This window comes from Besnoitia besnoiti, chromosome VIII, assembly GCF_002563875.1.
Source record: "Besnoitia besnoiti strain Bb-Ger1 chromosome VIII, whole genome shotgun sequence".
In the NCBI taxonomy this organism is placed as follows: Eukaryota; Apicomplexa; class Conoidasida; order Eucoccidiorida; family Sarcocystidae; genus Besnoitia; species Besnoitia besnoiti.
The window spans coordinates 2935488-2958919 of NC_042363.1; the positions used below are offsets into that span (position 1 = coordinate 2935488).

Below are 23432 nucleotides of genomic sequence, written 5' to 3' on the forward strand. Positions count from 1 at the left end.
TCCCTATGCCTTCCCCCCATTCCTGACCTGGAGGCCGTCGAAGACTCTCACATACTTTTTGCAACGCTTCGCCACATCTTCGCTCTCGCGCCTTCCGTCTGCTTTTTTGCGGGGAGGAGCGCAGCCGACCGCTGCGCGGAGGCCCCCCTTGTCCGCCGCGCCTCGCTGCGCACGGGGGGCAGAGAGCGCTCTTTGGTCGGTGTGAGACACTTCGATGGCGGCTGTCCATTTGCTTGCTCTGCTCCTGGCTGTGGCGTGCTCGGGCACTGGCGCTGCCGGCCGCGTTGTTCTGCACGTCGGGACCCGCCAGCTGTCATCAGCCCGCCACGCGAGGCCGCCGTCTGATACCTTTGCCTCGTTCGCGGCGCGGCCTGTTTCATTTTCTGGCGCGCGCGGCCGAGAGGATCTGCCCCCAGCCTCTTGGCCTCGTCCGCCAGACGGGCAAGGGAGGGAGGTCGCCTGCAGCCCCAGCAGCCAGTCAGGACGGTCTCCTCCCTGCAAGTGGCGCGACCGAAGTCGAGTCGGCGCATGGCACGTGGCCTCGCGTCCGTTCCCCTCCTTGCCGCTCGCTCCCCCCGTCCGTCCTGAATGGTTGAGTCATGGCATGTTTAGCTTCGTAGAGGGACTGCGAGTTATCGAAGGCGGCGCAGATCGCGCTTCTGGGCTCCGACTGTCGGAACGATCCCGAGCGCAGCCAAAGAGCCTCCAACCCCGACCACGCTCTCTACCGGAGGCTGCACGCCCATCTTGGCTTTCTGAGGTGCTCCACGCTTGCTCTCCTCACAGCAGTTTCGCATGTCCGGCTTTCGTGCCAAGCGCGACCGCCTTTTTCTACTGTCGTGCCAACGCGAGTTCCATCCCCCGCTCCCTCCTGTCCTCCTGCAGGTCGCGCGGAGCCTCGTTTTTGCGCGCTTGTACCTCCCTGCCTTCTGGCGCTTCGCCAAACGAGACTCTTGGGTCCCCACAGTCTCTCTCTGGCTCCTCGGCCGCCCTCCCTCTCGCGCGAAGCTCGGGCCATGACGACCTCGCACGGCACCCTGCCGCCGTCTACGCGGCACATTCGCTTCCAGAGTGTGCCGCAACACAAGCACCTCGGCGGTCACTCTCAGCCACGTCCAGCGAGCACGTGAGTCACGTGGAAGATGAAAACACGGAACGCCAGGAGCTACGTACGGAGGGGTCTTCGGGCGACGCCTCAGAAGGATCCAGCGCTCTTTACGCTTCCCCCAGAGTAGACCACCGCCACGGGGCGGTCGCGGAGCCTGCCTCGAGGGCGCGGAGCGTTGCAGAGACGGAGGCAACCGAAGGGAGTGGAAACGATGCGGAAACAGAGGATGGAGACCTTTCAGAAGGGGAGTTTAGGTCAGGCGACACGGAGGAGGAGGGCGTAGACGTTTCGTTTTTACTGAAACAGGCAGAAGAGCTGCCTCGCGAAGACGTCGAGAACCTGATTCAGAATCTACAGGAGAACTTGCCGCATCTGTTCGAGCCCGTCCACGCAAAGTTTGTGAAAGAAATGCACCACAGTCTTGCGTCGTCGGCGCAGCTCAGGGACGCACAGAGCACGGCTTCCACGCCCTCGCGGGACACACTACAGATTTCCGAGGGCGTAGACGTCTCAAGACAGCAACCCGCGACGTCTACGGCGCTTGCCAAAGACAGTGAAGTGGAGGCTTCCGCCGAGTCGACGAAGGCGGACGAGGAGGAGGCGGGTCACGACGGCGACGACACATCGGAAAGAGAGCAAGAAGAGGCCCCCGGTGTTCCTGAAACCCAGGTCTCGGATTCCCTTTTCGATGATCTGTCCATTTACAGTGAGCAGGAGCTTCGGCTGATTCTCAAGCTACTGCTTCAGCAAGCCGAGGAGACAGACAGGGAGGAAGCCTCTCACGATGCCGCCCCGCCGCCGTCTTCCGGCGGACATCCCGCCGTGAGGCCCGATATGGCTCTGCGACCATGGGAGTCAGATGAGGCGGAAGACGCAGACTTGAGTTCCGCCCCATACACGCCTGCAGTACCCCTAGAGGAGCTCTTGAGGACCCGGGAACCAGTAGGAGACCTGAAGGACATTCCCCGCTATACGCTCATTGAGCTTCTCGAGAAGTTATCGACCTTTATTGCAGCCTTGCCTTTTGATGACTTCCTCAACGCGCCTAGTGCCTTCACAACTGAGCAGCTGCGCGATGTGGTTGGGCTTGCGCTCGCCCGCATGCAGCAGGGGACTTACACTGCGGAGGACTCGACAGTAGTGAGACGCATCGCCAAATGGAGAGACCGCCGAGAGAAGTATGCCTACTTCAAAAAAAGAGCCAATGCTGAGAGCGACAGCTCCGAGGAAGTTGAGGAAGCACGGACTGATACCGACGACGCAGGCGCCACAGAGGCAACTTGCACTGCACCCCACAACCGCAGGTCATCTGCTTCTGAGGGAGCCGCAGCTTCTGGCGGCGGAGAGAATGCCGGAGTGTCGCAGCAAAGGCCCGTCAAGCCGCACGGAACAAGAGGCCAGACGCCCGGCGAAACAGACCCCTTGGAGACTGCGTTTGCAGGTTTGAGCCTCTCTCGTCCGTCGGGGACTCTCGACCTAGATCAGCTGAGTCGCTTGTCGGTGGCGATGAGCAAGGGGGTATACGGCGTGAAGACTTTCGCGCCGCGACCCAAAGAGAAGGCAGCAGACAGTCAGCCGGCGGAAGGACTCGGCGGTGAGGCCGCGGCCGAGGGCGAGGAAGAAATTGACGTCGCGGATCTCGACGACTCGTCCTTCGATGCGACGATAGGCTCTGGAGGAGAGCCCTCATCCTGCGACTACAGCGAAGGCTTCCTGGGTTTCGCTGACCAAGCAGAGGTGGACGGGATGACGCCAGAGGAGCTGACACTCGCAGGCGCGGACGTGTGCGAAATGGGCACAACAACGCTCAGGAAAATCTTAGCAAGCGAAGAAAACGCACTCTACCGACCGCGATACTTGAAGGCTAAAGCCGACATCGACGCCCTTTCCTGGCGCCAGCTCCGCGACGCGTACACAGAACTCTCACGTCGGGCACGCGGCGATGAAGAGACAGATATTGTTCTGGGAGAGAGGCAGATCATCTCCGACGGCGAAGGCGGCGACGAGGAAGCGGGGGCCGCGGATGATGCCGGCTCTCCGGGCGCACTGGGCGCGCGTGGCAAGGCGAAGAGACCGCGGAAGAAGCCAAAGCGCCCAGGCGCCGAAGGCGAAGCAGACACCGAGAGGGCGGGCGCGCCTGGCAGTTCGCTGCAGGCGCTCACGTGGACGTTCGATCCTGACATCTACACCGATTCCACAGGCGAGGGCGAGGGGGAGCGACTTCGCAGAGGCCGAGCTGTGGCGACTGCGGCAGGCGGGTGCTTGCGATACGTCGCGGCGCACATGAAAAAACCCGAGGGACCTGGATCTATGCCGTCTAATTCAACTCCAACAGACCCCGCGGGGCTTACGAAGCTCCCTTCGCCCGCGCATGCATTGGATTCAAAATGCGGAGTCAACGCAGAAGGAGAGAGTTCCGGGGAGCATGGGCCTTCTGATGGTCCACGTGACGACCAAGTATCCTCAGCAGCGCCTCCGGTTTCTTCTTCTGCTGGCGAGGATGATGACTCGCTCGCCGCCGGCTCTGCGCTCTCTTTGAGTGCCTCTGCGCCGGTTGTCGAGGCGAAGGACCCAGAAGGGGCAAGCGCTGCGGCCGTTCCTTCGGAGGAGGCTTCGATCTCGCCTCGCGTGGCCATGCGCTCACGCAGCCCCCCCCCCCCCCTTTCCGCGTCTCCTGGCTTCGCCGCTTTCCGCAGCCTCGGCCTTTCTCCGCGCGTCTCTGCAGCGGCGAGCGCCTGCCTGGGCTTCTCCGCCGCGCCGTCGGCTGTGCAGAGAGTCGCCATTCCTCGCGTGCTGGAGTTTCTGAGGAACCCAGCAGGAGACCGCCCGCGGGGCGCCGTCGTCATCGGCGCACAGACCGGGAGCGGGAAGACTCTCGCCTACCTCCTGCCTCTTGTGCACCACCTCAAACTGGATGAAGACAGGGAAAAACCGGCCGGGGGGCGTGCGACTCCGAGCGGGCGAAGAGCGCACGCCGCCAACAGGGGGGAGGAAACATCCAGCGACAGCAGTCTCCTCTCGCACGCCTCCGCGCCGACCTCCCTCGTCCCTGCCTGGGAAGAGGGGTTCGATGAGGACGCGCTTTACGATAATGCGCTTCGACTCTTTGATCAGAAAGAAGCGGGCCGCCCGCGCGCGCTGATTCTCACGCCCACTTGGGAGCTGTCGGACCAAGTCGTGCGCACCCTGAAGGCACTCACAGCTTCCTCTCCTCTCCCATCCCTGGCAAGCGACCCGGCGTTCGCTCCAACGGAGTCGGAAGACCAGCACATGCGCTCGCCGACGGAGGGGCTAGCCGCACCGAGACTTTCTGTCCTCGGCCTGGCGGGGGGTGACTCGCTGGGGCTCCAGCGCCAGCAGCTGCGGGCCCGAACGCGTTTGGACGTGGTCGTGGGGACGCCGCCGCGGATCCTGAAGCTCGCCGAGTGGGGTCTATTGAAACTGAATCGCTTACGGTATTTGGTGATTGACGAAGCAGACGCCATGCTTCTGTCTGAAGGCTTCGACGCCGAGATCAAAGAGATCGTCAAGACACTCGACTCAGGCGGCGAGCAGCGTCTCCAGGGGCCTGCGGAGACCCGCAGGCGCCAGGGGGGCTCGGGCCATGACCCCGAGAACGCCACCAGAAACAAAGGCGGAAGGACAACCGAGGCCGCCCCAAGGGAGTGGGAGAAAGGAATCGCGAGGATTCCCGTTATCGCAGCCGCCGCAACGGTGTCTTCGCGGCTAGGGAGGGCGCTGGAAAACCTCACCGGAGGAGGCGCAGCAGAGCTCCTGGAGGCGCCGGGAATGCACGTGCCTCCAGACAGCGTTCGCCACGAGATGATTGACGTGGGCGGTAGAGACAAACTGGAAGTTTTGCGGGAGCTTCTGCGGTCTCACGAAGGCATTCGCGCTGCCAGAAAGGTGCTCATTTTTACCAACAGCATTCAGGCCTGCCGCGCGTGTGACTTCGCTGCGAGGGACATTCTCGCACGGAAATCAGGCAGCAGCGGGAAAGTTTCGGTGAGTGCTGCATACCGCGCATCAGCGGCCGAGGACGAGCGAATCTTAATTACGTTTTAGCGAGAGGAACGACTTCCTCGAGAGATGTGCGCGACTAGAACACGCAGATTCCAGAGGTACCACATTCAACTGGCGCAGAAACGGTTTTTTTCATAGAAGGATTTGCGAAGTGCCAACGGAGAACCGCACGCATGTCAGGAGGAGAGTCCAAGGGTTTAGGGTAGAAGACACGGGCTGCACCGTGAAGTTTTGCTGCAGCAGGCAGTGGAGGGCTCCACGTGCGGAGACGTAACGTACAGATCTGTCGGGTGCTCAGGAGGCCGCGTGCACTGTAATGGCAACGCTTCCGAACAATCATTTTCTTTGCTCTCTTCTATGCCTGCCGCGGTTGTCTGCTCTCTCAGAGCTGTCACGGGTCCATGCCTCCGGCTACTCGCAAAGTGCAATTCAAGCGTTTCGCCGACGGGACGTGCAAGTTCCTCGTATGTACGGATCTGGCGAGCCGCGGGCTCGATCTACCAGCTGTCGGCGCGGTGATTCTTTTCGACTTCCCTCTTTCCCCTGTCGAATACCTGCACAGGTAACGGAGATGAGGGTTTGGGGTTTGGGCTGACGCTTGCGTGGAGGAGTTGGCCGGGTAGGATGATCCGAAGGGACTCTTTTCTGCAGCGTCCGCGGTCGCTGCACTCTTCACGTGGCCTGGTGCTTTCGTGGAACTGCGGAGGCAGCGACCACGTTTGAGGCAATCCGGCGTTCGCGGTGCGATGGGGCTGGGCGTTTACGACTGTGAGGGTTTCTCCAGATGAGCACAGCGTGCCTAGCATAAAGTGAAAAACCTGCGTTGCCTCGTCCTGCAACAAAAACAGGGAGCAAAGCTTGCGTTGAAGTATAGTGAAGACAGTGGTGTTCTGTGCCTCGATATGGTCTTTCTGGAAGACGCATTAAGTTCTGTCCGTGCTGCACTCGGCGCTGAGGAGGGGTCGCTGCCCCGACAGGCCCGAACCTGGGGCCTTGGCTGCTGTAGGGACGCCCGGCCGGTGGAATACCCTTCCGACGTTTTCGTTGGTGGAGACAAAATGGAGATACACTACAGTGCCTGGTGGAAGGCGCCGATGTGTCTGTCTGTGTGGCTGGGCTGTGCAGGACGGGTCGAACTGGGCGCATGGGGGCGAAGGGCTTGGTCGTCTCCCTCGTGACGAAAAAGGATCGCGTGCTAGCCACTGCAATTCAGCGGGCGCTAGAGAAAGGGACCGCGAGTTTGGTGGAGCTTTCGGCAGACAAGGCCGACTACCAGAAGGGCGGCAGACTCCACTTTTTGTCTCAAGCAGGTGAGTGCCCACTGCGTGGGCGCGTATCTGCTGCCCCAGTTCGTTTCGATTCCAGTCGAGAGACCGAGGAAGCACGAGAGCGACGGATTCAATGCTGGTCGCGTGTCTATGTTTTCTCACACAGGAGGATACCACGCGAAGGACCGGAAGCTCAGCGAACCCTACAGAGGGCCCAGCAAAGCCAGAAGATCGGGCTGGAAACCGCCGAAGTAAGCTCAGCCGTGACCCGGCCGAACGTAGAGACGAGCGTAGAGACAACGTCAAAACGGCTGCACGAGCAACGTTCTAGCGGGCTTACACACTAGCCGGCCGCCTGTGACGCGGCACAGAGCGGAAGAAATAATGAAAGAGAATGCGCTGCTGAGCCGCAACGCATAAAAAAAGCGTACACACCCAGCCAGACGACACGCGTCAGACGCTCTTCTGCCTCAGCGTCTAGAGCCCTGAAGTTCTTGATGGACGCATATATATATATATATATATATATATATATATATATATATATATATATATATATATATATATATATATATATAACGGAAAAGGACACTGAATGCGGCACTGCGTCAGGAGCACGAACCTCGAAGCAGCTAGACAGACGCCTACGGCGCGGCGCCACCCACAAGGGAGCGTGCGCCCAGTTTTCTGCTCTGCCTGGCCATGCATAGAGATTAGCCTGACCCCTCGCCGCAGAGGCACACGCGACCCGACGCCAGGATCCGCGTTTCTATCAGCTGTGCCTCTCATGCGCTCGGTCGCCGCATCTCGCCGTCACTTGGGTGGAGCGTCTGACACCGAGGTTGTTTGGCTCTGTGTGGACTGCGCGGCGCAGGCCGGCAGGGTGGCATCAGGAACGGGCTGAGAGCATGCGCCGTCGCCAGCAGAAGCGCGAGAAGGAGCGAGATCGGTGGAGAGGAAAAGAGAAACGGAAAAAAGAAGAACAACGGCAACGATCGAAGCGCGGCGCGGTGATTGCTGCGGCCAAGCGGAAGCTGTCGTGAGAGCGGCAGCGCCGAGCCTCATTAAGACTTGAAACTGGAGACTCAGAACAGAAAACTCGAGAGTAACCGTGAACGATAAAAACGACCAGGTCTGGTAATGTGACTCATGAAGGACAGTGGGTACGAGTAAAAACCGAGGAGGTTCAATACGAATCTATCGCCGACTCTGCATCCTCCTCGTGGTGGCGCCCGTTGCGACAGCAGGACTTAACTGTCTACGCTGTCAGATTGACGACCCACGCGCGCGGTCCGGCCGGCAACGATTTTCTAGAGCGAGTACGCCGTTGCTATGTGAAACGGGACTCGAAGTAGCGTGGACTTCTTCGTGATGCAGACAAACCTTGCAACTCTACTTCGGCGCCAAACACTTTCGCTTCTATGTTTCGAAACCTACGATGTGCATCCAGCATCCGCCCTCGACCACTCGCCAGGTGTCTGGCATTCGTGACGCCGCCCCTCTTTTAATCTGACACGTAGCAGTACACTATACAGAACTGACGGGGAAGGGTATCAAAACGAAATTCAGGTCGCATGCAGCACCAGTTTCGCATGTCCCGCTAAAAAAAGACATTTTGGTCAAGGCAGATTACCACGTGCATAACGCAGCAGAGCGCGTTCGTTTACTTGCTATGAGCGCTGCTTCTAGGCAGACAAGAGACTACGTGTGGTGTCTGCGGATTTTCGTTAGAGCCCTCCGCCTAGTGGCGCTGACGTCGAGTGCGTTTTGTCAGGAGCGGTTGCAAAGTAGGAGCTGCGGAAAGATCCGCGGGGTCCACTTAAGGGGGAAGAATTCACCAAGATGCATGAATTAGGTCTTCGTTGAGCGGTAGAACTACAAAGAAATCGCGAATCGGACCGGAGAGACGAAGCGAACATGACGCGCATACAAAGGATTACAAGAAAGGACCCGCACGCTTTTCTTCTTGTAACTCTGTGTCCCGGCCTTTCGACTGCACTGTCTTGACTCCTGGGCACGAAACAAAACCCACAGATACCCGCCACTCCGTTCGTGACGAGCGGCGGCGCCAGGGATAGTCTGCTGACGTCTCTCTGCGCTCAACACATCTAACATGCGCGCCCGTCTCCCTGTCTCTTTTCTCCCCTAGGCATGCTGCTGTCCGCGAGACATGCGAGTCGATTTATATATACAGCGAGCGACAAGACGGCCGCAGCACGGTCGAGAAGCTGACCATCCACATCGTAGGACTGCGTTTATTCCCTTAGCATTTCTTCACTTCAACGAGCAAACGCCGTTGGAAACGTCAAAGGTCGACGCGTTCGACTTGAGAAACTGCGCCATCTTCTCACTGACGCCCGCCGGCTTCTTCACCTTCTGGCCCAAAGTCGCCAGAGGCGTCTTGCCGTTCTTCTTCAAAAACTCAACGAGGGCGCTCTTGTACGCCGCGGCGTCGCTGCCCGCCTTCTGCGGGGCCTGACCCTTAGCCGGGGCTGCGGAGGGCTTGGCTGTTCACAAATCAACACACGCGAGAAAACTTCAACTTGTAACGACATCACACACCTCACCGACCCCTCGCAGGTCGCGTTGCGGACAGACGCGTATAGAGAGCCGTACGCAGGACCAGCTCCGAAGCGACTGTCTTCGGCAAAGGCGACAGAGAGACCCACACGCCAGTTCCTGCGGCCAAGCAAAGACGGTCACTCGATGCCTCTCACGACAGGCTCGCCCCGCATGTTTACATTCGAAGGTAGAGATACGTGCATGAAGTGAAATTTACCGACTCAGAATAACTACATACAACTACAACCTGTATTGAGAGGTTTTATATTTCCTCCGGAACTAACCCTTCTTATTGCTGGGGCTAGCGGCTTCGATGGCCTTGCGCTTCTTGTCAGCGCCCTTCTTGGCCTGCGGCGACTCGTCTTCTTCCTCGTCATCCTCGTCTTCGTCCTCATCATCATCATCCTCCTCGTCGACCTCCTCGTCATCGCCGCCGAGGCAGTTCTCTCCGTCCTGAAATCGCAGCCCACAACACGACAAAGAACGTGAATGTCAGGAGCGCAAAAAAAAAAAAACCCGAAGATGCGCACACGTGAACAATGCACGACGAATGTATGCGAATTCGTTTAAGTTGACACACAACAGTGCTGACGCCGTTGTACTACGCCGAGCACCTAATCTGCTCCGTCCCCGAGGAAGTCTGCAACAAAAGCTCTCACCTCATCATCCTCGTCCTCATCATCATCATCCTCATCATCTTCGTCGTCGTCACCTCCAGTCAGGGCCTTCATCTCAGCCTCATCTGCAAGCGTACGCACACACGCCATGGATTCCGTCTGTGAAAGCCAGAAGACACCAGATTCGCAAATACTTGCATTCATATATATATATATATATATAACTGTAAGCAAGCTGGAGACATCACCAGACGCGTCTTCTTTCCCCCAAGATCCCTTTTTCTCTAGACTTCCGGCGGCAAACAAACACCGTCCTTGAAATCATGGCCGCCTGTCGTGCGCCGTGCCCACTGACTGCAAGGCGAAGCACTCCCAGCCCCGTGGACCGCCCACGAAGACAAGATGTGCAGGCACACGGTAGCACACGCCACCGCCAGTGCATCGCCACCGGATGTTGATCCTTCCCAGCCCGTTTCGTCGGTGGCTGGGACTTGCATCCTTCCTTATGGAAGAACGAAGGAAGATGCAAGGCACGGAACACATATTCTTGGCTGCGTGAAATGATCCCCAGGCGAGACCTCCCGGCGGATGCCGAGGGCGTATGCACACCTGACAACCTTAGAACCAGCCGAACGCAGAAATCCACACGGCCCCCCAAAGCGCGTTCGCGTTGCGAAAGGAACGCGATTAATACTATTTCAAAGAGGCGCAGCGACTACGAATCGCAGGAAGACGCACACGTGTCAGCCAAGAAAAAAAATCGGAAAATCCTACAGGCCACAAGCGGCCCCGACTTTTTAGTAAGGGCACTCTGCTCCGCCTACCTTCATCCTCGTCTTCGTCGTCCTCCTCATCCACGTCGCCATCGAGGTCCTCAATCTTGCCGCCCTTCTGCCAGGAAATACACAAACGACACAAATGACGCCCCTTTCATCGCAGCCCATGCCCGCCAGTGTTCCCCTCCGCTCTTCTCTCATTCGTCCACGATCACCCACAAATACATGCACTATATATACTACATAGATATATCCAAATATATTTATTCGTATATATGCACACTGTGTTAGATATTTATATGATTATGTCTGCGAAAAGCGCCTTGCACAGAAAGGGATCTGCACAGCAGATGGGGATGAGCACCTCCGCCTCTGCGAGCGTGTGTCCTCCCTTGGCTACGGGCTGAACGCCCCTTTTTTCTTTTTTTCTCAAGCCTCCATGTACAAGGCTTACTGAGGGCACGTGCTTCTTCGCGTGGTGCATCACGCTCTCCTCCATGTCGGACTCGTCTTCCTCGTCCTCGGAGTCAAAGTCCTCGGGCTCAGGCTCGAAGTAGCCAGTGAGATGAACCTGGAAGCATGCGAACAAAGGGCGGAAGGAAGACAGGATGAAAAGATTCATGGGACAATCGCTCCTGCCCTCAAGCCATACACCCGTACACACGTGCCTCCAGCCCCGGTACACGAATGCACAGACACCTCTATTCATCGTATATATATACAATACATATATAACAATCTATACATCAAAATATATTTATAAATATATACATACATGGACGCCTGTTCCCCAGCGTTGGACGCGTTACTGCTGGGAAAGCCGTGCCAGATGCTGCGCTATTGTTCGCGATTGCATGCGCACCTCGTTTTTGGCGCCCTCAGTCTTGATGGTGATGCCCTGGCTCGTGGAGAGGAAAAGATCGAGGCTGGTGAACTCCTGCTTGTCCTTCTGCAGCATGCACACCGAGTAGGTCTTACCCTCCTGGGTCACCTGGACGTACGTGCGGCCTCCATCCTTGGGATGGGGCATGCAGACCTGGAAAAACGACGAAAAACAGGAAGAAGATGCCTCCATACACATGCGCTCCAGCAGAATTCCGTGGAGACCAGACACCGACTCTCACGCTGCAGAGGACATGCATCGTGTCAAGGAGACGAGGGCAGCGAAAAAACGGCGGGAGTTCAGAACGACGTTTCACGAGGATCGCATGATGCTCTTGAGTCCGCCACGCACCAACCCCTCGAGAGAAAAAACAGATCAAGAGATATGCACCGGCGACAACGAGGAAGGAGAGGAGGCGTACGAATCGAGAGGCCGCACCTCGTTCAGAAAAAAGACTACCGGCAAAAGATTCCAGCGATAACGGCATGAAGAAAGACTTTCCGGGTATCAAACCGCGACGAAATTATAAGTGTCTGTGGAACCGCGAGAACGGCTTACGGGCCGCGGTCGACTTGCGTTTTCAGCAGAGAGCGGCTGAAACGTACCTGAGAGAGATGGAGGACTTCGCCACCGTCCTCAGGGGACAGGGTGACGGTCTGACCAGGCTTGACAACAACGCCTGAACAAACGCATGCGTACACGAGGGCACACGAGTGTTTTTACAGATTTGGATGCGGCCGCCACGCGTACAGAGAGACAACAGTCCACCTACATGCGTACGCTACCAAGCAAACGGCGTATTGACTTTGCCGGCCACCGACCCTACGGGGGTCCCACACAGAGACACTCAACGCGTAGAGTCCGGGCAAAGCTAGGGATTCCCTACACCGGAGACGAGCCAAGCAGTGTCTCAGATCTCTCAACCCCGAAACGCGTAGCCCTGGGGGCAACGGCGACGGCCGCAGACGACCGCGATAACTAAGCCGAAGGCGGTAACCGAGGTGCACAGGATGAAAAGCTTTGTTGTGAAGCACATGAGCGACGGGAATGGCTTGAAAGGAAAACCTCTGCGTGCTTGCCTTTCTCCACAAAAGGATCCCCCCATACTGATTGCCCGCCGAGTAAGCAGGGCAGTCGGCGTGGCAACACCAGGGACGATGCGGCAAAAAAGAGGGGAGTTAGAAGCAGATGACGTCGACGTAGGATCGCAAGTAGGAAAATAGTTCTCCCTTCCCACTTCAAGGACTAAAAGTCCGGCCCCACACTGTCCCCCGCCGGCAGTCCGCTAGTTTGTACCGGCACCCCGAGGCTGAAAATTTTATGGACGACGCCGCTCCCTCGCATCGACTCACCGTAAAACATTTTGTAGAGGAAGAGGGGTTCGCCACAAAGGTCGGAGAATGTGAACGTGGTACGACGAAGCTAAAAAAATGCGGCGAAACACGCCCAGTAGCAAGGTTGCAGAACGCAAGTGTTCCCGAAATACAAAAACTAACACGGGGGCAGCCCCTGGGCGGTGTACATACAGCCTCGCACCGCATTGTCACGGGGGCCACACCACATGCTCCACTGACTCTACGACCGGGGCAGCTGTTGACTTTTCCTTCGACCCCCAGCGCAGCTTCAGGCGTTTCAACGAAAACTACCCCGAAGGGTGGTGCAACTGTGCGCGCCGGGTCGGCCGCAAGATGCGTTTTGCGACAGAACGGGCGCCGCCGCAGGCAAGAGAAGTCAGCGCCACCCGGCAAACGTCACGCTAGCAAGAGAGAGTTCCTTGTGTATTCTCTCCATTTGAATGGATGACCGTGGGGCAGAACGGATCACTGGTAGCATAGTGTCACCCAAGCAAGGTGCCGCCGCCTTCGCGCCTCGAAAACTCTCGCTCTTACGCAGTCGTGCGATCGATACCCTACGCAGCGCAGGCGTCGGTACAGTGGAGACCGACAGAGGCACAGGGGGCTGGTGCGGCGCACACGTTTTTTCGAAATCTGCCGATACAAATGAACATCAATCTGCTTCGGCGTCAACGAGAGGACCACCTAGCAGCCACACACATGGAACAGCGTGGGAGATGAAGCAATGCCTCTTTGTGTGCCGAAAAAATGCCGCAGCGGCGAAGGTTTCTCACCGAGAGGATCGAGACACACTCTACTGGTAGAGGCGGCTAGTCCCTAGCCCACTCGAACATGCCCGACAGGCGTGCATACAGGCGAAAGCGTCGACTGTGACGTATTTCCAAACTCCTACTGCCTTCTTCCTCACCTTGAAGCTGCGTTCTTGCGACTCTTCGTACCAGCCAAATGCGAAGCCTCACCTCTTTGAGAGTGTTGCGGTTCGCTGATGGATGTCTTCACTGCCTGTCGCCGCGCACACCGACCTTTGCCAGGGCGGGCGCCCTCTCAAGCGTGGCGCTGCGCGTTTCCCTCATCTGCGGTCACCAGGAATATCTCGGCTGACTTGTTGTCTCTATTCCTCCGCAGTGTCCGCGGGCTGCAGCCCCGTTCCATGGATGGCTCGGCGTCTTGTGGCAACCGAGCCGACCTCCGCCTTCGTGTCCATTCGTCGCTCGTCCGTTGGCCTCACGTGATGCAACCAACTGGGGCGCCAGCACTCGGTTTTGCCTTCGCGTCGCCGCCCTTCTTTTCCAGCGGTAGTTCTCGTTTGACCTCTCTGCTTTTCGCCCAGGATTTTTCTGCTTCTAGCACCAAGGTGCACTGCAACTCCTCCGGTCGCCGCTGCCGCATAGTTTCAAAATCGGTGTGCCTCGGGCTTGAGCAGTTCCTGCGTTGACACTCCGATCAGCGCTACACACCGCAGTTCCTGCGCCGCTTTTACTCCTGTTCTCCGCGGTTTCCGTGGCGGCTTGTGTGCCTGCTTCGCACTTCTGTACTCGCGCAACTTCCGTTTTTCTCACTCCCGGACTTGTCGCCCTGTTTGTGGCCCGCGGACAACAGACGCTGGACTTTCATGAGGACCGACTGCGGGAAAAAGCACCGCGAAAGAAAACGCATTTTGAGGTTCTTAGAGAGTTTTCGCATGACTGCGGATCTCTTTTCACCAGTCGAACCCAATCATCTCGAGGATGCGACCCGAAGTGTCCCTGTCGCCGGAAGGGGCGGGTGCGGGCCCTGAGGGCGCCGCAGCTCGTCCGACCGCAGACTTCACTTACAGAGTCGCCTTCACTCGCCATGCATCCTTGGGTAAGTGAAAGCGAAAAAGAAAAGTGAGAAAGGACCGCTCACACGGCGCTTCATCTGCGCGCATGGCGCCCAGGCCCGTCCCCAATCCCGTGGCCGTGAGGCGGTCTGCGTCGAGAGTGCTTACTGCGGATTCGCTGTCGCAGTCTGCATATGCTCCTTTGCACGCGAGGCGCTTCATCATTCGCGACTCTCTCTGCATTTCCGACCCTCCCGAGTGCAGAGGCCGGGAGCAGGAGGCGTTGCCGACCTGCTCGCTTCCTCCTTTCGGCTGACCCTCGCACGTCTTGTGCCTCTCTCTGCGCCTGCCTCAGCTATCCGACGCTCTGCGTCCCTCCGCGCTCTTCTGCGCGACCGCCAGAGAGCCGCCGCGGCCTCGCCGTCCTCGTCTTCAACTGCGGCAGCTCATAACGACGCACGCGGACTCCGTGCCGGCGACCCTGTGGGTGAGCAGGACGGCGGGGCGAGCGGGCCTTTGCTGCAAACCAGGCCCTCGCTGTTGGTGGAGATCGCGGCTGCGCGGGAGAGGAAGGCGAGAAGCGAAGAGGCGGGTTTGTCTGCGCCTGCAGACGCGGCACACTCTGGGCTGACGGCTGGCTTTCCAGCGTATTTGACAAACGCGAAGGCCTTTCTGCGTGCGTGCAAGGAGAGCGCCGCGAACGCCGCTAGGAAAGCGGGGAAATCGGGGGCGGAGACGGAAATCGTCCTCGTCTTGGGGAACACGAGCGCAGATCTGGTGAGCTTGCCGCAGCTGCCAAAAGGCAGGACTCAGAGGGCGAACAGCGCCCGCAGACGCCCACACGCGCAGCAGCGTGACCTCTAGGGAATCATCCGCGCCTATTCGTCTACGAGCCGCTTGCTATCAAGCCTGGTTGGCTTCTCGGGGCTCAATTCGAGATCGCGTGCGCAATGAAAATCGAGGTCGCACGGGTGTGCGTCGTACACGATGCAGCTGCTTCACGAGTTTCCATGTGGCGCTTCAAAAGCATCTCAGTTATTCTGACGCCGTCTCCCGTTGTGGCTGGGTCCCCATTTCACGCAGGACAGTATCTCCGCGGCCGTCACCTACGCGATGTTTCTGGAGTTCTGCCGCTTCACGTTTGAGCCTCTCGACACGTCTGCAGGGGCGGCGGACTCCGCAGCCGATGTTTTTCCGCGCTTCGTTCCATTCGTTCAGTGTCTCTCTTGCGAGTACTCCTACAGGCTGCAGGTAAAGCGCGTCGGGGGCGCACTTCAGACAGGCCGGCAGAGCCCAGGGTTTAGGGTTTGGGGACAGGGGTTCTGCGTCCGCCGTCAATCCCAGCGAGCGCACAGCCGAGCGAAGCGACTACAAGAAGCCGAAACCAGACACGACGCAGCCGCTCTTGGATGCACCCAGTGCTCGCGCGGGGTGCTTGTCGCTGCCTTAGATATCTGCGCCTGAGTCGACTCAAACGTGTAGATGCGTCTGCACACAGACTTAGATGCGCGGTGAGACTGTCTGCGTCTCGAGTTCGTGGCAGCGAACGGTCTTCGTGCTCGGGCACACGCAGAGTCGCTGAGCGGGCCAGGGTGCCAGCGACCAGAAAGCCTGCTCCTGCTCTCCGCGTGCGGCGATACAGTGTGCGGCTTCTTATTTCTCGTGAAGCTGTGCACCACCGCAGGCACCTCGATCCTTTCGCTGCTGGCACGCCGACGCAAAAGCTCGAAACAAAAACGGATGGCCCTGGGAGGTGGAGCGTGTGGCGTGTGCCTTATTTTATTCGTCAGACCCGATGGTGGCTCGAGCACTGCGGGGCCGAGGTCGACGACGCGGCGCTTCTCTTTCAAGATTCCCCCGCCATACAGACTGTGAGTCAAAACACGCTGGAGCTCCTCCACGAGGCGTCGAGGAGTCGCTGCCTCAAACCCGACAAAGGCGCGATGCCGACTCTGCGGGAGGCGCGCGAGCGAGGGTTGACTTCTGGGGCCCTAGACATATGAGCTGACTCCGGCGACATCGAGCTCCCGTTCGCTTTGTCGGCGTGGCGAGAGCGTTTTGCCGTCCGTGGTTTCCTTCTCGCTCTCGCAGCTTGCTGAGGTGGCATGGAGGGTTGTGCCGTGAGAAGGCGGGGATTGCGAGGCCGGAACAGTATGCCAGAGGACAGGCCTGCTTTAGGCAAACTTGCAGCGCCGCGCACGTTACTTCAAAAAGCAGACACAGGCTTGCAAAGCGTCTTCTTTGCTCTTGCTCGTTGTGATGCGATGCGCAGCTCCTGACGCAGCCCGCGGAAAGCGCGACGGCGCCGCTGCTCTGTCTGGTTGATCACAATGCCCTGACGCCGGCGAACATTGCGTACGTTGAACGCGCAACCATAGAGCGAGCGCAGAGACAGGGCTCTGGGCTGCCGGTACTTCCGGTAAAATGCCTCCGGGGACTTCGCTTTCCGATGATTTTGAGGGCGGGCGCCTGAGCCTTCCGGCAGAGGCTGCGATCCTCCCACGACTCGCGACGCCGCCGCCTGCCGCCCAGCCAGCAGAAAGGCCACGGCGCTCGGTCGCCGTAGGCGTGTTATATTGCAAGTTGCGGGGAGCTCTACAGACACTGCAGGAGCGTCCCTGTTCGCCCATCCCGGGTTACGCTTGGCGCGTTCCACGAAACAGGTGCAGATTAGGGGGCGTCTGAAACCCTAAGAGGCGGTCCAGGCTCTGTTCAGTGTGCCTAGAGCCAAGGTAGGGTGCAGGGAGTTTCTCAGTACGTCTGGTGGCGCCGCGTGAAGAGGCCCGCTTCGCACCACGCTGTGTGTTTGCAGGCTTCAGAAAAACGTCATTTCCATTCTAGACCACCACGTGGTGCTGCCGGAGGCTCGCGCGTCGCTCGGCGCTGCGTTCGCCGTCGACATTCCTGGTCCGAGCATCGGCTCCTGCTGCACTCTCGTGGCGCAACTCGTGAGCATACACCTGCAAACCGACGCCGAGGGGGACAGCCTCACGTGCCTGTTTGAGGGTTTTAGGTTTTTACACTGCGGCCAGAGACGCCGCAAGGATGTAGAGTCGTTGCAGTTGGGCTCGAGGGGCTGTACGGCTTTGCGGCTGACGGCCGAGACGCGGTGGCGCTCTGCAATGCTTCGCCGAACTCGCGTGCCCGCCCCAGCCCGCGCGTTCCCACTGGTGTTACGATCCAGAGTAGCTGTGTGCAGAGGGCTGCAGCGACCACGCGTGATAGAAAATGGACGCGTGTAACAGGCCGCGCAGAGGCGCGAGGGATGAGGCGGGCGCTGGCTGGTGCGTTGCGTCTCGGGCGTATGCGCCTTCGATGTCTCGTCGTGCGGGCCTGCAGTGGGGAGAACTCGAAACCGCTACCGAGAGCGTCCTGCAGGCTTCCATGGACGCCACGCTCTTTCTCCTCGGCGCGGTCGCTGTCGGTATGGAACTTCGCCACTTTGGAAAGCCTCAGCTTTCGAGGAAGTCGGGCGTCCTCGCTGGCGTTCTCATCACTGCCTGCTGTCCACCGTCGTGAGATGCGCCATTTCTCGTTTGAGTGAACACATGCGCATCCTCGAGGGTCTCGGCGCTAGAGTTTGCATAGATGTCTAAAGCTGGACGCACGGGGCCGGACGTTGCCAGTGTATCAAAGCTCGTCTCGCATCGCCGCTGCATTGTGTCCATAGAACGAAGTGCACTCGCGCCCAGGCAAGTGGGGAGGGGGGAGGACAAGAGATGCCTACGGCGGCATAACTGGAGCGAGGCGGTCGGAGGTAGCTTGCGAGTGCAGTCTATCTGCGATTCAGGGTTTAGAGCTTGTTCTAGAGCTGTTTCCACGGTATATGCACAGCGTCGCTGGCAAATTGAGTGCCCATTTTCTCTCGCGTCTGCCGGCATGTCATTCTGCTGCTTGTTCGGCTGCACAGACACAACCGCGTGCGACCCGTTGCTGTTCCGCGATCGGTGGAATCTCCCGTAAGCTGCCGCGGGGGAACTAACCCCGCTGAATATTTCCACGAGACCGCCACTATCAGCGACATATGCCCTATCCACGCGCGAGCGGATCCCTCTGCGATGCGAGAAAAAATTGTGCTCTTGTTTTCCTCAATATCCACTTCGTCGCCCGCGTACGTAGATGTATGGCAGGCCGTCAACCCTAAACCCTATGCGCAGGCACACACTTAATGACGCCTCGCTTGGCCAGCAGAAACCGCTTTGCCATCTCGCAACGGGGCAGGTATCTCGACTGACGTCGGCGTTATTTCACAGTGACAAAGAAGCTCTAGGCGCGCTCTGGCGACGCGCAGAAGCTGTTTTGCTTCCCCACGGCCTCCGGTCGCCTGAGGAGCTCGTCGAAGCGTTTGGCAAAATTAAATACGACGTTCCGCGGCAGCTGGCGCTGGTGGGTGTTCTTTCACTTGCGGGCACACAGACGCGGGCATTCGCATGTGCGCTGAAAAACGCGACTCACTTAGACCCACATGTGGCCTTGCAGGCGCGGAATGTAGGTACACACTTAAATAAATAAATATATATATTTATATGCAGTTATGTGTGCATGAATTTGTTGAGAAGTATTGAACTAGTTTTGGTCTTTGTATCGCCAATTCGTCATTATGTGTGTGTGAATTTAGTGAGACACACTGGACTAATTTTGATCTTCGTATCCGCAGTTCGGCACTCGCGCGCCACGAGTGATACGTGAGCTTATGCACGTGTGCCCATATACATTTGTGCGTCTGTGTGTGTAGCTGTGTCTCTGCATCCATTGGCAAGCGTACGCCTTTGGTGTACTCAAGTACTGCCTGCTTTCCGGCGTTGTCTGTCTAACGCGGGACGCGAAATTTTGCATACATTGCCACATCCCCTCCTGATACCCATTCACTGCCTTGCTTACATAAGATCACGTATTCGGTTCCGCGTCGTAGCTTTGGGGATTGCGGTGACACGCTCTACGCCTGGCTCTGATTCCTCGTTGGTGATTTGCTTCCCAGGGCCTTCCCGCGCTCATGCGCGCCGACTACAAGGAATTTCTGTACACAGGCGTCTGCGGCCGCGATCTCAATGTAGGTCTTCGCTTTTGGCTTTCATTGGACGGCTGGCTCCTCCTAGCAGATGTGCCGCAGCATGTGCTTTTGCTTGTAGCCGCGGCGGCGATCACCAGTCCGTCGCTGCATCGCTTTTCCCGTCGCCAGAATTTAGGGCTGCCTCACGGTCCTTCTCTGCAACACTCCACCGTTGCCCCGTAGGGATCCTCGCGAACCTTCGCGGCTGTTTGATTTTAATTCTGGACACCTTTCGCAGAGTTTCGTCTCTTAGGCCGTCGCGACCTTTTCAGCTGATTCTCACTTCTCTGACCGTGCATGTGGTTTGTCTCCTCGGCGGTGGATGCTGCGTCCTCGGTCGCCCCGCCTCTCGCCGCAGGATGTGCCCCATGCGCAAGGTAGACTCGCGGCGTAGAGCTCACAGGCGGCTAGCTGCTCACGAACTGCTTACACGGGAATATGCCGGGGGGGACTTCCTGGCAGCCCTGCATGCGTGCAGAGCGAAGTTCGATCCCAATGCCGCGACGTCCGCGTCAGCGGGCAGCAGCCAGTCTTGCGCACTGCCTTGCTGACTCGTTTTGATTCCGCCTAGGGTTTAGGGTCTAGGGTTGTGCTGTGGGCCGTGTTGTCTCGGTTGCAGGTCGGCATCAGTGCCCTCACTGTTCCGCTGGCGGAGATCCTCGAGGCGCAGAGCGAAACACAGCAGCCGCCGCCTGAATGTGCTCAGTCTTTCAGAGGTCTTCGCCTCGAATTCGCGAAAGCAGCCGTGAGGACTGACGCTAGGAAGGAAGCTCCGGAGTTGGCGGGCGAGGCTGCGCGTTGAAGCGAGCGACAGCGAGAAACGCCAGCCTTTTCTCGCATCTTGAACGCTCGAGCCCATCGCAGTAGAGTCGTCGAGTGCCTCGCAGCTCCCCCAGCCGTGACTGCCGCGTTGTGTGAGCAGCGTACAGCGAAGACTGCGAGAGCTCTGCGTTTGTATCAACACAATATACAGCTCAAAGAACTCAGCGCAGACACAGCTGCGCCAGCGTGTCAGCGAGGCGATGCCTCGGGTTCTCCGATTGAGACTCAGCCAGGCGCTTAGACATCAGCGAACTATTTCTTGCCGAAGCTGCCTCGCCGCGGCGACCACGTGGCGCAGCGGAGACGACGGCGGGGGCGGGGGGGGGGGGGGAAGGGGCTCGAGCTGCGAACGTGAGGTGTCGACGACTGAAGGAGACTGAGTTTCTACGCTTTTCTCTTGCATGCGCCGCTGCCTCGCTTCAGGCTGAGCTGATGGAGGAGCAGAACCTAAGGCTCGTCGTCGGTCTTTCGAACTACCGACCGCTGACGTCGCTTGCTTCGTCTGCCGGTAAGGGCCCTCGTCTTTTTCGTTGCTCCACTGTCGAGCCGAACAAAGCCTGAGAAGGCGCTGTGACGCCCTACTGCTGAATTCGAAGACGAGGTTGATTCCCACCCAGAGATGCATGCGCACATCGGCGGCTTGCCGTCGGGTTTCTTCTGCTGCATCTGCTGCCAGGCGTCGCGCGGGCGGTAGGGCGGAGAGCCGCCCAAGTTCTCTATCTTCGTTGGGAACACGCTTGGACACCCATTCAGCTTTAGTCTCTCCACCACTCCTCAGTTTAGGTTAAGGCGTCCTTTGTTTACAGCCATATATATTTATGTATACAGTGTATATATTTATGTCTAAATCAAACCAATGAAACGCATGTGCATATTTATATCCGTGCATGCACGTCTCACACTGTCTCTGCTTGCATATAGTTCTGCTTCCGCATTGCACGGCTTTGTACATCCTTTCGGACGGGCATCTACGGAGCCCCCGGGCTGGCGTCACTCGCTGAGAGCGAGCCCCCGGCAAACAAGACGTCGCTGGCAGGCCTGACGTCCTCGCACCGACCAGCTGCCCGGAGCGACGGCGCGAGTCTTCCTGTTTTTGCGTTTTTTTAGGCTTGCAACGGCAAGTCGCAATGATCGCCAAAAAAGAGTTTCAACATCTGGCCGAAGGTACGCAACGACCCCCAGCCCCTGCAGCCCACACATACACTTCCAGAAGCCTGCGTGCCTCGCGTGTTGGATCAGAAGTCTACAAGTAAATGCATAGAATGCGATGTTTATATATATCAGTAAATGGACGTATATATACATAGGCTTGCGCTGTGCGGAATGTCGAGTGGCTGAATATCTGAAGCTAGCGGTGACTGCTGGGGCGTCAATGAGTGGGCTTGCCTGGGCAGCGTGCGTCGTGTGTTTTGTCAGCGCGTATATTCACGTTCCCGCAAACAGCCAGATTTTCACTTGAGATGTGCCTTACCTCGCCTTTTGTTGGCGCGTTTCTTGCATGTCCTATACGCATGTATACATGCATGTATTTCGAATATTTTTTTTACATGTGCGGTTGGCTCTCCCGCTGAAGAGATGCGTGCGGTGCGCCGTGTGCGGCGAGTCTGGTCGCAGGCGCCATGAGTTTCATCGTGAACGATCCTGCCGCTGAGGCGGGCGCCCTACAAGAGCTGAAGATTGACACCACGACGAAAGAACGAGAGTGCACAGAAGAGTTACGCCGCCTTTTGACTTCCTCCTTAACGGATATCTTCTTTCTAGACCACGTAATCGGCAGCCAGATGCCTTTCAGTTCCTCAGACAAAGGCGCGTCTATCATCCGCCTTTTAGTCTTCTGGCTGTGAGAGGGAGAATTGGCGCACACGTACTCTTGATTCATATATATATATATATATATATATGTATAAATGTATACTTCTACATCTGGGGGGGTTGGACGGGGGCACATGGGAGACATGGACGTTTTTCCTGTTGAATCTTGTTGGCGCAAAGCGGGTAGCGGCGTGACATGAACCGTGGGATGGGCGTCATGCATGCCCGATGACTTTTGTGACGCAGATCTCAGGGGATCAGGCTAGGCTCCCTGCTGCCTCATTCCTGCCCTGCCGATAGACAAGCGCCCTCCGCGGCATTCTCACGAATATCTCGTGCTCACACGTTTGTGACTGTCCGCTGATGCGCGCAGTCGGAGTTGAGGGTATAGGTTTGTCCTGACTTTAGCCGTTTTTTGTATATGCGCGCGTGTGTGCTCTGCATTTGCCATTTCCTACGCAGATCACGCCTTCCTGTTCGCGGAAACTCTTCGAGCCGATGCTGCGCACTTACTTTTCCTCCCTCGACAAAGCCTGAGGCTGACTCAGGGGCGGCGCGGGCTGGGCTTTCTGGTGACACTGCGTTTACGCAAGGTTCGCGGCGAGAGCCGGCGAGAGCAGAGCCGAAGACTACCAAGTGCGAGTTGAAACCAAAGATTGGGGGGATGATGGCGGACGTGTGAAAGGGCTTGTTTTGTCAAGAGGAACTCTAAAGAGTGTGCAGTGTGTCTGCTGTATATAAAAACACTGAAACCGGAAGCGGGAAGAGTTCATCATCGCGCTCGTGGCGCATGCGCCACACGAAGTTGTCTGTTTTGATTATAGTCCCGCGTCCTCTCAACCGCTGAAAAAACACACCTGCGAGACTCGCGTTCGCCTATATCAAAGAATGAATTCCTGCAGATGCCTGCCAATCTGCCTTTCCAAACGGGTTGGGTTCTCTCTCCCTGTGAGGCCCTCCATTCTCGACTTTGAGGCGCAAGATAGACCTGAAATTTTGTGGTTTCGTCTTCAAGGACACACGCCGCCGCGCCGACTTTTCATCAGCAAGCCGACCGCGCCTTCCACGAGCTTGGAATCTTTTGTAGACCCCCGCGGGGCGCTGATCGCAAGTCACGTGCCGAGAGAAAACGCTATCTGCTTCTTCACGTTGTTCAGTGAAAGAGCTGCCAATGCGCAAGCCCATGCTGAATGTAAGGCGCAGTCTGCGCAGCATGTCGACGCCTTAGCCGCCGGACGTCTCTAATGCATCCGGCTCGTGTTGCTCAGATTCGAGCAGGAGAGCTCATAGGAGCGCTGGCCGCCAGCCTCGCGCGCCAAGAAAAACTTTTAAGAGGGGACAAACAGCAAAATCGC

At 58.0% G+C, this 23432-nt stretch overlaps 3 protein-coding genes across 3 annotated transcripts; 2 read left to right on the plus strand and 1 right to left on the minus strand.

Moving 5' to 3' along the window:
• Window positions 1-214: 214 nt before the first annotated feature.
• BESB_085290 (DEAD/DEAH box helicase domain-containing protein) lies at window positions 215-7442 on the plus strand (the record flags this gene model as incomplete). The annotated part of the gene is made up of 5 exons (XM_029366879.1): window positions 215-5113; window positions 5518-5693; window positions 6257-6441; window positions 6566-6650; window positions 7274-7442. 5 exons carry the CDS (start codon window positions 215-217, stop codon window positions 7440-7442), a joined length of 5514 nt encoding a protein of 1837 aa, XP_029217339.1.
• A 1231-nt stretch (window positions 7443-8673) lies between these two features.
• BESB_085300 (nuclear factor NF3) lies at window positions 8674-12599 on the minus strand (the record flags this gene model as incomplete). Its single annotated transcript, XM_029366880.1, has 8 exons — window positions 8674-8906; window positions 9246-9414; window positions 9621-9703; window positions 10403-10469; window positions 10809-10925; window positions 11217-11390; window positions 11843-11916; window positions 12590-12599. 8 exons carry the CDS (start codon window positions 12597-12599, stop codon window positions 8674-8676), a joined length of 927 nt encoding a protein of 308 aa, XP_029217340.1.
• Window positions 12600-14319: 1720 nt separating this feature from the next.
• BESB_085310 (uncharacterized protein) lies at window positions 14320-22759 on the plus strand (the record flags this gene model as incomplete). The annotated part of the gene is made up of 15 exons (XM_029366881.1): window positions 14320-14437; window positions 14749-15170; window positions 15477-15644; window positions 16184-16264; window positions 16666-16748; window positions 17206-17341; window positions 17733-17817; window positions 18304-18352; window positions 18647-18779; window positions 19372-19443; window positions 20063-20188; window positions 20689-20773; window positions 21373-21429; window positions 21880-22105; window positions 22540-22759. 15 exons carry the CDS (start codon window positions 14320-14322, stop codon window positions 22757-22759), a joined length of 2061 nt encoding a protein of 686 aa, XP_029217341.1.
• Between the last annotated feature and the right edge of the window lie 673 nt (window positions 22760-23432).